The sequence below is a fragment of the Calonectris borealis genome, chromosome 2, assembly GCF_964195595.1.
Source record: "Calonectris borealis chromosome 2, bCalBor7.hap1.2, whole genome shotgun sequence".
NCBI classification, from domain to species: domain Eukaryota; kingdom Metazoa; phylum Chordata; class Aves; order Procellariiformes; family Procellariidae; genus Calonectris; species Calonectris borealis.
Window position 1 is genome coordinate 72,063,590 of NC_134313.1, and position 13,525 is coordinate 72,077,114.

The window sequence follows — 13,525 nt, forward strand, 5'->3', positions numbered from 1 at the left end:
TGCTCTCATTGTCAGATTATCTGCATGAAAGGAGCAGAAGCTGCTACCTGTAATGGAGCAATCCCTACTTTGTGTCTGACAAGACCCAGTTCCCAAAGAGGTTTCAAGGGTGTGAATCCCAAGCAGAATCAGATATTTACACTCTGATCCTCTCAATTGGAGGACAAATGCTTATGTCCTCACCTTTCACGTGTGCCAGCTTAGGTAGTTCTCCAGCTTAGACTGATTACCATTCTAAGGCACTGGCTGTTTCTTTTAAACAAGTAGCAAGTGTAGCTACTTAATTCAGGGATGACAATCTTGCTTCCAGGAGTAAGTGTTGTAAAGCTAAATATCATAATATCTTTGTGCTTCCATTTGTGAATCTAGCTATAGATACGAGGCCAAATTAAGACTGTCAAACAATGCCAAAAGATAATTAATCTCCCAGTAAACATTTACATCCAATTCGGTGTTGAAAAGAATACAGATCTACCCAGTACAAACCAAACCTATGCTGCAGCCAAACGCCACTTCCAAGCCTGTGAGAAGTCTGCCAAACAAGGCAGGACATTTGTTCCATGAAAACCAAATTAAGTACAAAGCAGATACTGTAGTACCATTCAGCTCTCAAATACTTGACAAGCTGGGTTTTAAAAAGGTACAGATTGGACTTTCCATAGTTAAGATAAACACAAACGCAAATCTTGGGTTTCTAAATATGTTGTTTATTTATAGTTAAATGTTAACATCTGAACAGAAATCTGCAAGCACACAGGGATAATATTTCAGTGATGTTTCTGTTTAAACTGAAGTCCACAGTAGCCACATGTTCCGGTCTTAGTATCTTTGTCCTGCAAAAATATAAAAATACAACAACTGCTAGTTTCACTTTATAAAACTTTTAGAAATTACAAATTTTCTCTTATTTATATGTGCCATCTTAAAATGGATCAATATAGCTGAAGTACAGAGTTTAATCTTACTTGAAACACTGGAAGCAAGAACGACGGTATGAGGTTCATGCTTGATTTCTGTACCATATGCAGCTTCCCTTCTGCCAGCCTTTTAACTACCAGCCCTAATCTCAACAATATCATTTTAAAGTCAAGCCAAGTGATATCTCTCCAGCAATAAAGGTTCTTAAGTCAGTTCAGTCATATCTGTTCCAATGTTCTGAAAAGATCATTTCATAATTATTTTAATACAAAACAGGATTTGGCATTTCCAAGTTATATCTAGACAGGAATTTTGGCCAGTAATGTAAGCTGACAGAGTTAGTTGCAGGAAGGAGGAAATTTCAGTAGGATTCTGGAAGAAATTCTGAAAGAAAATGTTTTAGAGAAAAGAAGCAGTTACTACTGAATAAAATTTTATTCTTCTCTCCAGAAGATACATACATTTTTTTTTAAAATTTAGAAGTTTGACTGACTGCGAGTTGTTGTTGTAGTCCTCCTTAACATGACAAAAGACAAGACAGTTAGATAAACACTAAGGGATCTTCTGTTATTTAGCAACATGACTATTTGCAGCCATGAAATGAAGTAAACTCATGGTTCCCTTTTCTTAATACAGGATTAGAAGTGAAAAATCCAGGCTACCCTCCACCGCTGAAAGATTTCAATTGTTAGGGCTAGGGGAAACAAGCTGGTCTAATACCATTCTCTCTTTGCAGACACTAGCTTTCAAGAACTAAACCACAGATGTGGTTTAGTAATTTGTAGTTTGATTGTTAACACAAAAAGATCTCAAAATTCACAAAAACTGAAGCATTCCTCAAGAAGAGCGTGGCGCAGGTCAAACGAATCAACATAAATGCAACCAATCATCAGTGTGCTACAAAAGTTAACTGAAGAACACAAGCTTCCTAAGTTTTATGAATTAGAACCTCCAAGCATTTGACTTTGAATTATGTAAAATGAATCATTATAAAGTGCTTACTTTGTTCAAAATAGAAATGCTTGTGATTATAGTTAGGAGCCGCAACAACACTGACACTATAAACGACACCAGCGCTCTCCCACCATTCTTTTGGGTATTAAGCAAACGTCAAAGTTTAAGTAAGCAAGCAAAGATTTTAAGACATCTGCAGTCAGAGTCTGTCCGAGAACAGTACCTAAGCAACAGATCATTGTTGATTTGACCGAGGTCATATGACAGTAGCCTCAATATTCTTACTCTCTAGAATAAAAATACACTGATAACTATCACTATTGTCAGGGTAAATACAAAGATAACAAGACATTTATTCTTCACTGACTCTCTGACCATAATGGAAACTTTCAATCTTCAGAACTACCAAGATTCCCAAAGACTGAAAGAGTTTTGTTTTGGGTTTTTTTGTGGTTTTTTTTTTGTTTTAGTTTGGGTTTTTTGTTGTTGTTGTTTTCCTTGAACATGCAGGATTCAAAACAAATTGCATATTCCTAAGAATACTGCAAATGTATCCTCAATCTACATGGTGGCATTTAAAGAGTAAGTTTCTCAAAACACAGCAAGCATATTTTTTGCTCACAAGGCACTGCTTGCTTGTATTACTTCATACTTCATTTATTTTTTCCAAAAAAATGACTGTCCCATCAAACAAATCAAAATCAAGAGCAAGAAATGCCTGGTAACTTCAAATGGAAACCCTCTAGCTCTTCTGAGTAGAAATCTTAATTTTATATTAGGCACCAAATAAAATTAACACCTCGGTGGTTAATCCTTTTACTTTGTTAAACTAACATGTCAAAAAGTAGATGATCTTACAAACAAGAATGGACAGGCAAAACATGCTATACAGAGATCAAAAGATATTACCAAGTTTATGTATACTTTAGGATGTCCCAAAGCTCCACCACCACCATCGCACCATATCACTCTGCTTTCAACTTCACTCACAGGCTGCTCTGCTATCAAATCAATCGCAAAATTCTTGTTCACCTGAAAGAGAAAAAGGAAGCTTTCAGATACCTTCCCCACTCAAACAGAAAGCAAATGCTATTTACTGCCTCCCCAAGCAGTTCCACTACAGCCATCTTGAGAAGTTCCTGCATATGTTTCCTCCCCCCCTCCTCCACCAACTCTTAGGCTGTGCTATAAGCCAGATCAGTGAACTAAGCATGTTAAACTCTGCAAAAGTAATCCCCTTCCCCTGATACACAGGCCACATCAGTGCTCAGGTTTACAACGTGACCTAAGCAAATTCAGCAGAGAGGTGAGCAGGAACAAGCAGCCAAGTACAGAAGATATTTAACTGACACTGCCTCTGTATTATGCTTTAGCAACTACATGATAAAATTGCAAAAGACTCACTGCCGATAAACTCAAAAATAATGGTGGGACAAGTAAGGTCAGGAGTGAGATAAAACAACTGCTGGTAATTTAGAGCCTCTCACCATGCACCTTATTCTATCACTGCACAGGAACCTCAGGATAACATGAAGATGGTGCAGAACAACAGTCAGAAAGGCAAATTGTTCAGCATTAGAAAAAAGCAAAACCTTTAAATGTCACTATGCCACTCTGTAAATCCATCTTGTATACACTTCCTGAATATGCACATCCCTGACAAGTAGGGCTTTTTCCTAGAGCACGTCTATGTCGCCTGGCAAACGAGTCCACCTCTGGACAGGCCTGCGACACAGCAACTTGCGCCTCAGCAGGACCCCGAGCACCCAGCCACAGCACTTTCCCCCCTCATCTACACCAGCCTCTTCCAACCCGCTCCGAGCCAGCACTGAGCAGACAGCCACCACTGCCCCTCAGCTAAACATGCTCCAGGAGGGGCCAGCTTCTTCAAAGGCAATGTTGTATACACAAGAATATAAAATAATATGCATACCCAAAGAAGGCGGTCTCTACTACTCTGCGTATAAGGTTCATAAGCTGGTATTTGAATGAAGATGAGATTTTTGGGAAAAAGATAGCTAAATGTCCATTGAATGAATCCCTAAGAACTACAACGGTATTTTTATATAGTTCTAGTACACAACAACTTAGAATCTTTCACCAAGCCTCCAATTAAGTCTCCCCAAAATTTGCATTTTTGGTACAGCAGTGGAAAAGTCAATTTTGCCAACAACCAAATTTTCTTTACCTAAAGAAGATGAAAGCTAAATAAAGTTAACGAAAAGTTAACTTTCGGTATTGAAGCAAATTGGCATCAAGAACCTCACTGCCTGGGGCCTGTGTCTGTAAGTCATATCTAATCTTTGCCAACCTGCAAGGATTTTTACTGCTGATTTTAATAATGCTCAAAATTGTGCATCCTTCATTTCATGCTAAAGAAAGAGGGAGATAGCACCATGATGCACCTCTGCTTCACGATCAGAAGCAGAACTCCACTCTTCCCAACATTTCTTAACCACAAAGTAGTTGTGGTGAGTGGGGGGAAGCAAGAACCTCTCATCCACTGTACAGCTATGACTTGTCTGTGGTTCAGCCTACTAAACAAGAGAGTCTAGCAATTCACAGGGAAAACATGCCAGGAAAAAAAAAAAAGAGACTGAGGGAAAAAAAAAGTGGTTTCAGTAACATCGTGTCCCTTCAATTAAAGCACAGCGGTAGTTAGCGGGAAGGGGCTGTTTCCCTCAGCGCATCCAAACGCTCCTTGCCTAATGCATAATTCAATAAGCAATTTTTTTCCTGGCTGAAGTGCCAGTTTGACAATCCCATTGCTCCTTCTTTCTACCTACTCGCCTGTACCAGCACATGGTCTGGGAGGCCGAGAGATAAAACCAAACTTGGAATTGACCCAGGTTCAAAGATCCAGATGGAAGGCAGGAGGTTATATTTAAACCAGAGCAGCTCTGAGGTCAGTTCTCCTCGCAGCTCCAGCCCAACACAAAGGGTAGAGCCAAAGCGGGAATGGCGGTGTCGAATTAGGTCCTGTGGTACCTTAGGGATTGTACAAGGGCAGGACGACCCTAGTCAGACTGCAGCAGATCCAGTTTAACAGTTGCCATGCTCAGTTTTCTCACAGCTACTTGCTTTAGGCCCTTGCCAGGGAGCACTAATCCCCTGGTTCTGCACGTCCAGCACAGAGAACAATGATTTTAGCTAAAACACATGGATTTAATTAACAATTTGACTGGCAGAACCGAGGGGACAATAGCCACATACTCTGGGCTGTGCCTGGCCACCGCCTGGAGAGGCCACATGCAGCACCCAGGCGCGGGCCCAGACGTCCTCACCGAGGGCGCCTGCGTCCAGAGGCGCGTCCCCAGACAAGAAAGCTGCCGCGGCTGGACTGGGCCGATCACAAGCCAGGCTCGACCACCCGGAGCCTACTGAAGGCGAAGAGAAGAAGCGACCAAGAAAGTACAGTCACCAACTTCACAGGCTAGCTTTAGCTTCAGAAACAAGTCAATATTTGGACTACAGACACGGCTGGGAAACCCTGACTCTAGCAGCTGAAACACACTGGGGGATCTCCTAGGGTAACAGCAAAATCCCTAGAGAGAGATCCCATTAATAAGCACAGATGAGGATCGTTTCAGTATTTAACATGTAAATTTTCTTCCAACTTCACAACTAAAAGCTAGCATTAAACCTTGCTCAGCAGATTTCAAGCTCGGCTTTTGCTGGAGAAGGAGGAACTGGGCTGAACTGAAAATCCTGGGTGTCCCTCACCATAGAGAAAGTGAGTCCAAAATCAGCTGCTGGCAAAGGCACATCAGAGGGACCAGTGCCCTATGGACAATTAGGCTCAGAGCCTAATTCTTGCATTGCATTTGGGAGAGACCTACTTTGCTGCTATCCTCCCAGAAGTAAACTACTTCAGCATTTTAAGTGACATATTCATTTAACTGTTTCCCATGTAGAATCCCTTTTTTTGCCACACAGCACGAGTTAAATTGTATCTGTGATACAATGAGGTAAACTCAATACGAAAACTCAGAAATCAGCATAATTAGTTCAGGTTAATTTAGGAAGGGAATAATTATATGCAACTACATAAAAAATCTACCACTCCTTATATTTAGTGCCTCTACTATACATATACATTTATAGCATTAACACAAAGGCACTAATCAGATGCTCAGGCATCGAGGAATACATTTTAGCTGAAACAATCTCTGTTTCTCTCCCAAAGGCCAACAGATCCATCATGGAGCTGTGCCGCTCGATTGTTAGAGAGAACTTCGTGCTAAAGGACTTACAATTTCACGTACCCACTCTATGGATAAGCAGCAGCAACAGGCCCACAAGACAACTTCACAGTAGTACACTGGCTAGCGTTACTAGACTTTGTCTTTGAGGCTTCGTTATTTCAGAATACTCTAAATTTTAGTTTTATTTGTTACATCACTGTTTCAGCAAATGCTCTCCAGGCTCTGGGAATGAAGTGGCCTCATTAAAAACTCAGTTTGGGTAACAATCAAGATTTTAACTCTATGCAGAAGCAAATTAAGCTTCAAAACACGCATTTAAACAGATACATAGATGCACAATTCAGCAGAGCATTTAATTATGTGATTTTTCTGAACACAAATGGCACTAAAAACATGCTTAAAATTTTCTTAAAACACATGCTTAAGTCAAAAAGTGGTCCAAGTTTAAGATGCTCAAATGCCTACAACTTCCACAGCCACCATAATGAAAAAAACCAACCAAACCCAAAATCCAAAACAGTTTGGTTTTGGTGGGGTTTTTTTGTTTAGTTGGTTTTGGTTGTGGTTTTTGGGCTTGGTTGATTTGTTGTTGGTTGTTTTTTTTTTTTTTTTAATAATAACAGTCAAGTTAAAGACATCAATATCGGGTATAAAAAAACCACAAACCACTCCCTCTCCCATGAGTAAAAGTAGAGTGAGTTACCTCCTTTTGTCGTCCAACAAATCTAACTCTTCTATAATCCTCTTCTTCATATACCTAAAGTATAAAATAACTTGATCTTATTTAAAAAGCAATGACCATAAACAAAGAACACAAAGGCTTACAGCACTGTCAAGACTAAATAGTTTAAATCGTCTCCTCAGTTTCAAGTATTGCCATCCCCTTACAAGTATGTACTGCACAGAAAAAGTAGTTTCCATTTCTCTCACACAAGAAAATACATTTTAGGTTGGCAAGTAGAAGAGAAAACGGGGGTGGGGTGGGGGAATGTTTAAAACCACTAAACAGAGCCTTAGCTCTGACCATAGAGGCAAGCATAAGATTTATTACTTATAGTGCTGTTCCTTGATCCCACACTGCCATCTGGAAGGTGAAATAAACCAGGAAGTTCAAGTTTCGTATTTATTTATGTTCGAGTCGGGAAACGACAGCGAGACCTCCCGAGGGTGGCTGCACCAGCCGTGCCGCCCTCGCACCCCCAGCAGACACGGCACGGGTGGCACGCTCAGCTTTCACACCACGGAACAGACGAAAGGGAGCTACGAGGCACGGACCCCAGGGTCCCTCCTTCCTGCCGACTCCTCAGCCGCAGCAAGTGCTGGACTCAGACCGCAACGCTCGGCAACGCCTAACAACCCTGCTCCTAATTAAGTCTTCTTTTTGAAACCGCGCGTACCTTTTGCCTACGTATCGCCAGGAACATTCCTTTCCACAGCCCGCACTACACGAAGCCGCACACCAGCGCGCCGCTCGCAGCCCGGGGACCGTTCCCCCGCAGGCGCCGGCACGGCGGGAGACGCGGCCCGACGCGCCCGCCCTCCCCGGGCAGCGGAGGGGCAGCACCAACCCCCGGGCCGCCCTCCTCCTGCCGCGGCCCCGCGCCCTCACCTGCCCCGTGTGTGTCACCAGCTCGCCAGTACCGGAGGCCCGCACACCGTAAGGCCGAACGGCGGCGGCAGCCGCCACCGGCCGGGAGAGCAGCGAGCGGCCCAGCGGCAGCAGGCGGCGGAAGGTCGCGCCGGGCGCCGCCATCTTGAGCCGGCCACGTGACCCCCGCTCGGGCGGGCGGGCGCAGGCGCGGCCGCAGCCCTTGCACCACCCCTTGCTGGCCCCCGCGCTCTTCCGCCGGCGTGCGCGCATGCGCGGGGCCGGCCGCGGGGTGAGGGGGTGGCTGCGGTCCGGAGAGGGGAGCAGCGGCAGTGCCGGTCAGTGCCCGGGGGCGGTTGGTGGGGCGGAGGCGGCGGGGGGGGGGGGAGGCGGGGAGCAGGGTGGGTGTCCTCACCGGTGCGCTGTCCCCGCAGGGCGCGGAGCATGCTGTCCCTCCTGGCCAGGGCCGCCGCCGGGCCGCTCCGCTCGCTGGGCCGCTCGCCCTTCTGTTCCCTGGCCCCGTGGTGGCGGGCGACGGTGAGCCGGTCCCTGCCGCTGTGGTGCGGGGCGGCCGCCCCCCGCGTCCTGCTGGCCGTCCCGCCGCCGCCCGGGCTGCCGACGCCGCCGCTCCTCGCAGGGCTGAAGACGAAGACCTCGTTGAAGAGGCGCTGCAAGGACTGCTTCATCGTCCGGCGGCGGGGCCGGCTGTACGTCTGCTGCAAGACCAACCCCCGGCACAAGCAGCGGAAGCTGTAGCCCCACCGCCGGGAGCCTCTCCCGGCCGGGAGCGTCGCTGCGGGGCGCCGGGGAAGGGAGAGAACTAAGGCGGTGCTCGCCCGTCGGGCCTCGAGTCCTGCTTTCTGCGTCCCTGCCGCTGGCACCGCGCCCTCTTCCCTGGCTGCCCCCTGCCTTCTGAGGGCCGACTGCTGGGGACGCAGATCGCGACCTGGTGTGGGTGACAGTGTTCCGTCGTAACCCTAACGTAGAGCGACGGTCCTTGCCGTAACTTCATGGGTGCCAAGAACAGAAATGGGAAGCCGTAACTTTCAGGACCTCTTGTCATCTAGCCGTGAAGCCTTACTTGCAACCACCTCGCTGTTAAGTTAATAAGGGCAAAGCTGAATCATCGGACTCTGAGATGCATTTGTGTTTAATTAAAGCAAAATGAAAATAAACGCCGCTGATTGTGCATTATTACAATATACAGTGAATCTTTCTTAAAAAAAAAAAAACCTAGATGTTGAAAGCCATGATGACAGAACCAATAGTTTCAAAGTCAGGTGCGCTCTTAAATGGCAAATAATATCAAGTATGTTACATTGAAAGATGACGTTCTAGCTTTTGTCATGGTTCATAGGTGTCATGGTTTAACCCCAGCCAGGAACTACTAAGCCCCACACAGCCACTTGCTCACTCCCCCTCGGTGAGATGGGGAGAGAATCGGAAGCGTAAAAGTGAGAAAACTCGTGGGTTGAGATAAAGACAGTTTAATAGGGAAAGCAAAAGCTGTGCACACAAACAAAGCAAAACAAGGAATTCCTTCACTCCTTCCCATCGGCAGGTGGGTGTTCAGCCATCTCCAGGAAAGCAGGGCTCCATCACGCGTAACAGTTACTTGGGAAGACAAACGCCATCACTCCAAACGAACGTCCCCCCCTTCCTTCTTCTTCCCTCAGCTTTATATGGTGAACATGACGTCATATGGTATGGACTATCCCTTTGGTCAGTTGGGGTCAGCTGTCCCAGCTGTGTCCCCTCTCAGCTTCTTGTGCACCCCCAGCCTCCTCGCTGGTGGGGTGGGGTGAGAAGCAGAAAAGGCCTTGACTCTGTGTAAGCACTGCTCAGCAGTAACGAAAACATCCCTGTGTTATCAATACTGTTTCCAGCAGAAATCCAAGACTTAGCCCCATACTAGCTACTGTGAAGAAAATTAACTCTATCCCAGTCAAAACCAGCACAATAGGTGAGGTAAAAATTTCTTCTAACTTTTGAGTTGCAGCAGACATAATCCCACGTAGCTTCAGTAACGCCAATGTAAGTAACCCTTGCTGCTTATCATTGTGGGTTTTGAGGGGAGATGGTGGTATTTTAATTAGTATAAAGTAATCAACGTTTTTTTGGGTTTTAGTGTCTAAAGACATTTAATGATATATTGTCCATTCACAGTGTACTCGGAAGTGTTCTTAGCCTCCTCTTCCTTCGGAGAAGTCCTCTCTGATGTTTCTGGTGTACCTACTATTCTACAGTTTCCCGAACCTTAACCCAAATAAAAAGGCAATACCTGGGAATCATTGCCTTTTGAGTGGAGTTTGTAAACCATTTTGTGTAGGTCTCTGCAGCAAAGAAGATAAAAATAGTAATTTCAGATTCCAGCTAATTTGCCTTACGTTTCTGCAAAGCTTTAGGCTCACTTACATAAATCAGTGAGGCTTTAAAATTATACTTTTTTTTTCTTCTTTTTTATACAACTTTTCCTGTATCCCTTGAAACAACTCTCTCCTAATAGAGGTGTGGGGAGAATAACTGGGAACAGTAATGCCTGAGAGGTCACATAGCCAAGCATACTGTTGAATGCGAACTAATGGACTGGTACCCATGAATTACAATTAGACAGCCAAAATTGCTACAGTCCCCAAAGATGTTCCTCATGCTTCTGAATATGGCTATGCTTGAGGCAGGAGTGTTCGATCTTCCTGTGAACCACAAGTTCTCAACACAAGGTACCAAACTAAGCTTTTGGACGACTATCAAGTTACTGGTACGAGTTTGCCAGAGTACTGTGAGAGTATGTTCCCAGTTTAGAAGAGGTGAAATTGGTTGAGCACTGTGTTTGAGCTTGCTGTAAATTGGATAGTATGATGTCTTGAAGAACTTTTTTGCCCAGTTATAATTCTACAACTTTAAAATTGCAGTAACTTTTATAATTACATCTTTTTTTACTAGGTGCTTGGTGGACAATGGGAAGCTAAGCCTGGAAAGCTGTGGCTAAGCAACCCAGAGGCAATAGTTATTGACTGGTTCCCATGTGTTGAGTAGTTTGTCTTTTCACTCATCTATCTCATCGCTGGAAATGTGGGTTTGGAGAGAGAGGAGCAGGTTAGTTAACATACACATCCATCTTAAGGGGCATCAAACAAGTTCATAGCAATGAAGGGGGAGAAAAATGGCTAGCTTCATCTAACTAAAGAGAGACAGACTGATTCAAAATGTAAAAGCTTCCTCAAAACCAAAGAACTCTGAAGCAGTGGAAAACTTGCTGTACTTCAAAAGGTTTGGTTGAAATTTAGGCACTTACAAATAAGAACAACTACTTTCTAAATACCTATAGCTTGTGCATGTAAATAAAATGTAAGCAGAGAAATTTCCTGTAAGCAGGAAAAGTTTTACACCTTTAACACACTTTGCCAGTTAAGTAGTCTAAGCAACTGGAGATTTTAAAAGCTCTAATTCTCAGATTAAAGTTAATGGTACAAGTTTCTAGGTGTGCACTGTGTATTTTGTTCTGGCAGAAGAAAAGGCCTGTATGCTGTGAATCCCTGTGATAGCTTGTGAGTGTAGCTATTAGTACACCTTTACGGTAAACAGTGTATGCATGTCCAGAAAACCCAGTGATTTCCAGGCCCACCCACTTCTGTGGAGGATCATGAGGCACGCACAAGGACTGAGCTGTGGATTGAATGAGTTGGCCATCAGAAGAAGTGACAGTCTGCAGGTTTTTCTTTTAGGAAAGGTAGTTGGCAGCTGGTCTTACTGCCTCCCAAACAGTTCATCCAGCCCCTTGGTTCTGTCAGAAAAAAGGGCAGCTCTCTGGTACAAGACAAATTGTGCTGGTGGGTCGCTGGGGAGGTGTTCAAGCAAGGGCTCGCTTGTCAAGAGCAATGTCAGATGGTGAAGAGAGAGACCTGCGAGTACGAGTTGCCAGGGTTAGGAGCAGCAGTCGATCTCTGGCCAGACTTCCTGAATGCAAAAGCATGTGGGAGATTTACTCATGGCAGGCTGGTGTCTGTTAAATGTGGTCTACACTCAGCAACAGGGAGTGAAATTTAGGGATAGGATTATTGTACAGCAGAGGGGGGGCTCAAATTACTATATTTTCATCTCTCCCGTTAACTTAAGACTTAATTTTTTTGTACAGTGCTGACTCAGCAGCCTATTTCAACGACTTATAATTAGGAAAAATTGTTTCACAATTAAAGCCATTGAATTTAGTGCTGCTAGTCAGAAACTTGGGATGTGAAGTAATGTGAATTCAGATGTTTAATATGACTGTAAATTATTCATGTGTCATCATCTGAACGGTCAGTTTGTGATGCCTGGGGTGGAGTGTTCAAAAGAATGGGGCATTCACGGTCATCACTGAAACAGCGTATTTGGTTGTGCTAATGGATTTTGGAAAAAGGATTATAGGGTTAGAAACTAGAAGGTTCTGAATTGGAATTGTACTCTGCCATTGACTTGCTGTCTAATCTTGAAAAAGTAATTTTGCCTTTGTCTCAACTTCTCCATCTGTTAGGCAGGAGTACTGACTCTCACACTTCTAAGTACCTTTTTTTTAGTTGATGTCCACAAAGTGTTACAAAGGTGTTATTAAAAAAATGAGATTCTATAGCTTTCTGTAATTTGGATGACACGAGGAAGGTGACTAGAGCTGGTGGTGGTGCATGTTTATTTTAGGCTTATTTACTACAACTACAAAATGAGAAGCTGAAATAACGTCAGCCAGTAGCCTAGTTGTTGGTAGCTAAGGGTTCACGTCCTTCATTACAGACTTCCTGAATGTTGTGCTACTTGAACTGCTGTTTCCAAAGGAGAGGGTGCACAACTGCTACTTAGGCTACCCAGGCCAAAAATTTAGCCCTGGAATACTAAAAATACTAATCTATATTGGTTCCATAATTGTATGTGTTTTCTTTTTTATTTCTCCCCCCTCCACAGATATTGTGTGGGCAGCAGATAAAAGGGAGAGGAATGATAAGGAGAGCGCAGCTAGAATGTAAAATGGCTTAGGGGGGAAGTAGGACCCAATAACACAGGAAGGAGAATCCATACACTGAAAACTGAAATAAGACTCAGGCTCCAATTACATTTTCAGCTTCTGGTTTCCTGCTGGTTTTGTGTCTAGGTTACCCCTTCCAGAAACTCTTCGTTCTTCTTTAAATCCCCACAGTGGAGTAGGAGTGTGACAACTGATGTCTCCTGTGGCTGTCTCCATCCTACAGTTTTGAAAATCATTTGCAGTTGTGAGTGACTGACCTTGCCTAACTCCTCGGAACTATTGTAGGGAACGAGGCTGTCAGGTTCCTGATACGCAACAGGTAGAGATGTATTTAGGTCAACTGGAGCACAAATCTTAGAGCTCATGTATGTTAACGACTGTTAGACTTTGTCTGTGGTTGTGTGTATGGGAATTACAGTATCAGTTGCTGAATTAAGGGCAATAGGTCTTCAACAATGACAGGAGAGGGAGAAGTCTTTGGGAACGGTACTACTGGGGGAGCTGTGTGCTCGGATCGAGGCGGTACACACTGAGGTTAGCTGACTGACAGGTGACTTTTCCAGATTCTGACACCACCAAAGTCAGTTTCCCAGACTCAGTTAAAATAATAGCTATTTTTTGGTTCTGCAGACACCGTGTTGCTCTTCCAATTATTTTATCATACCATGTACAAAAGCAAAAAAAATTTAAAAAGCACAAGAAAGAGCAAACCTTAAGAGCAATTGCTAATGCCTTTGCAAAGTATTAACAATTGGAAACTTTCCTTTATTTGTAGAGGTGAAGTAGATGACACTTCTGTTCTGTAATATCCATGAGTCTATGACTAGGCAAAGGAAAATTAAAAGTTGGAAGTATTATTTTACA

General features: G+C 44.1%; 2 protein-coding genes across 2 annotated transcripts; one reads left to right on the forward strand and one right to left on the reverse strand.

Moving 5' to 3' along the window:
• Positions 1-686: 686 nt before the first annotated feature.
• NDUFS6 (NADH:ubiquinone oxidoreductase subunit S6) lies at positions 687-7,998 on the reverse strand. Its single transcript, XM_075142315.1, has 4 exons — positions 7,687-7,998; positions 6,781-6,834; positions 2,782-2,904; positions 687-833 (listed from the first exon to the last, which is right to left on the reverse strand). Exons 1-4 carry the CDS (start codon positions 7,936-7,938, stop codon positions 768-770), a joined length of 495 nt encoding a protein of 164 aa, XP_074998416.1. The 5' UTR covers positions 7,939-7,998; the 3' UTR covers positions 687-767.
• MRPL36 (mitochondrial ribosomal protein L36) lies at positions 7,919-8,865 on the forward strand. Its single transcript, XM_075142316.1, has 2 exons — positions 7,919-8,003; positions 8,100-8,865. The coding sequence occupies exon 2, from the start codon at positions 8,110-8,112 to the stop codon at positions 8,419-8,421; it is 312 nt and encodes a 103-aa protein (XP_074998417.1). The 5' UTR covers positions 7,919-8,003; positions 8,100-8,109; the 3' UTR covers positions 8,422-8,865.
• Positions 8,866-13,525: the final 4,660 nt, after the last annotated feature.

What these genes read in the sequence shown, in the direction of transcription:
- NDUFS6 (XM_075142315.1), bottom strand. Translation starts at nt 7,938, where the DNA reads ATGCGCGCACGCCGGCGGAAGAGCGCGGGGGCCAGCAAGGGGTGGTGC. An exon ending in TGGTGACACACACGGGGCAG is followed by an intron (nt 6,835 to 7,686) that starts GTGAGGGCGCGG and finishes TTTATACTTTAG; the next exon opens with GTATATGAAGAAGAGGATTA. An exon ending in TTGTTGGACGACAAAAGGAG is followed by an intron (nt 2,905 to 6,780) that starts GTAACTCACTCT and finishes TTTCTCTTTCAG; the next exon opens with GTGAACAAGAATTTTGCGAT.
- MRPL36 (XM_075142316.1), top strand. Translation starts at nt 8,110, where the DNA reads ATGCTGTCCCTCCTGGCCAGGGCCGCCGCCGGGCCGCTCCGCTCGCTG.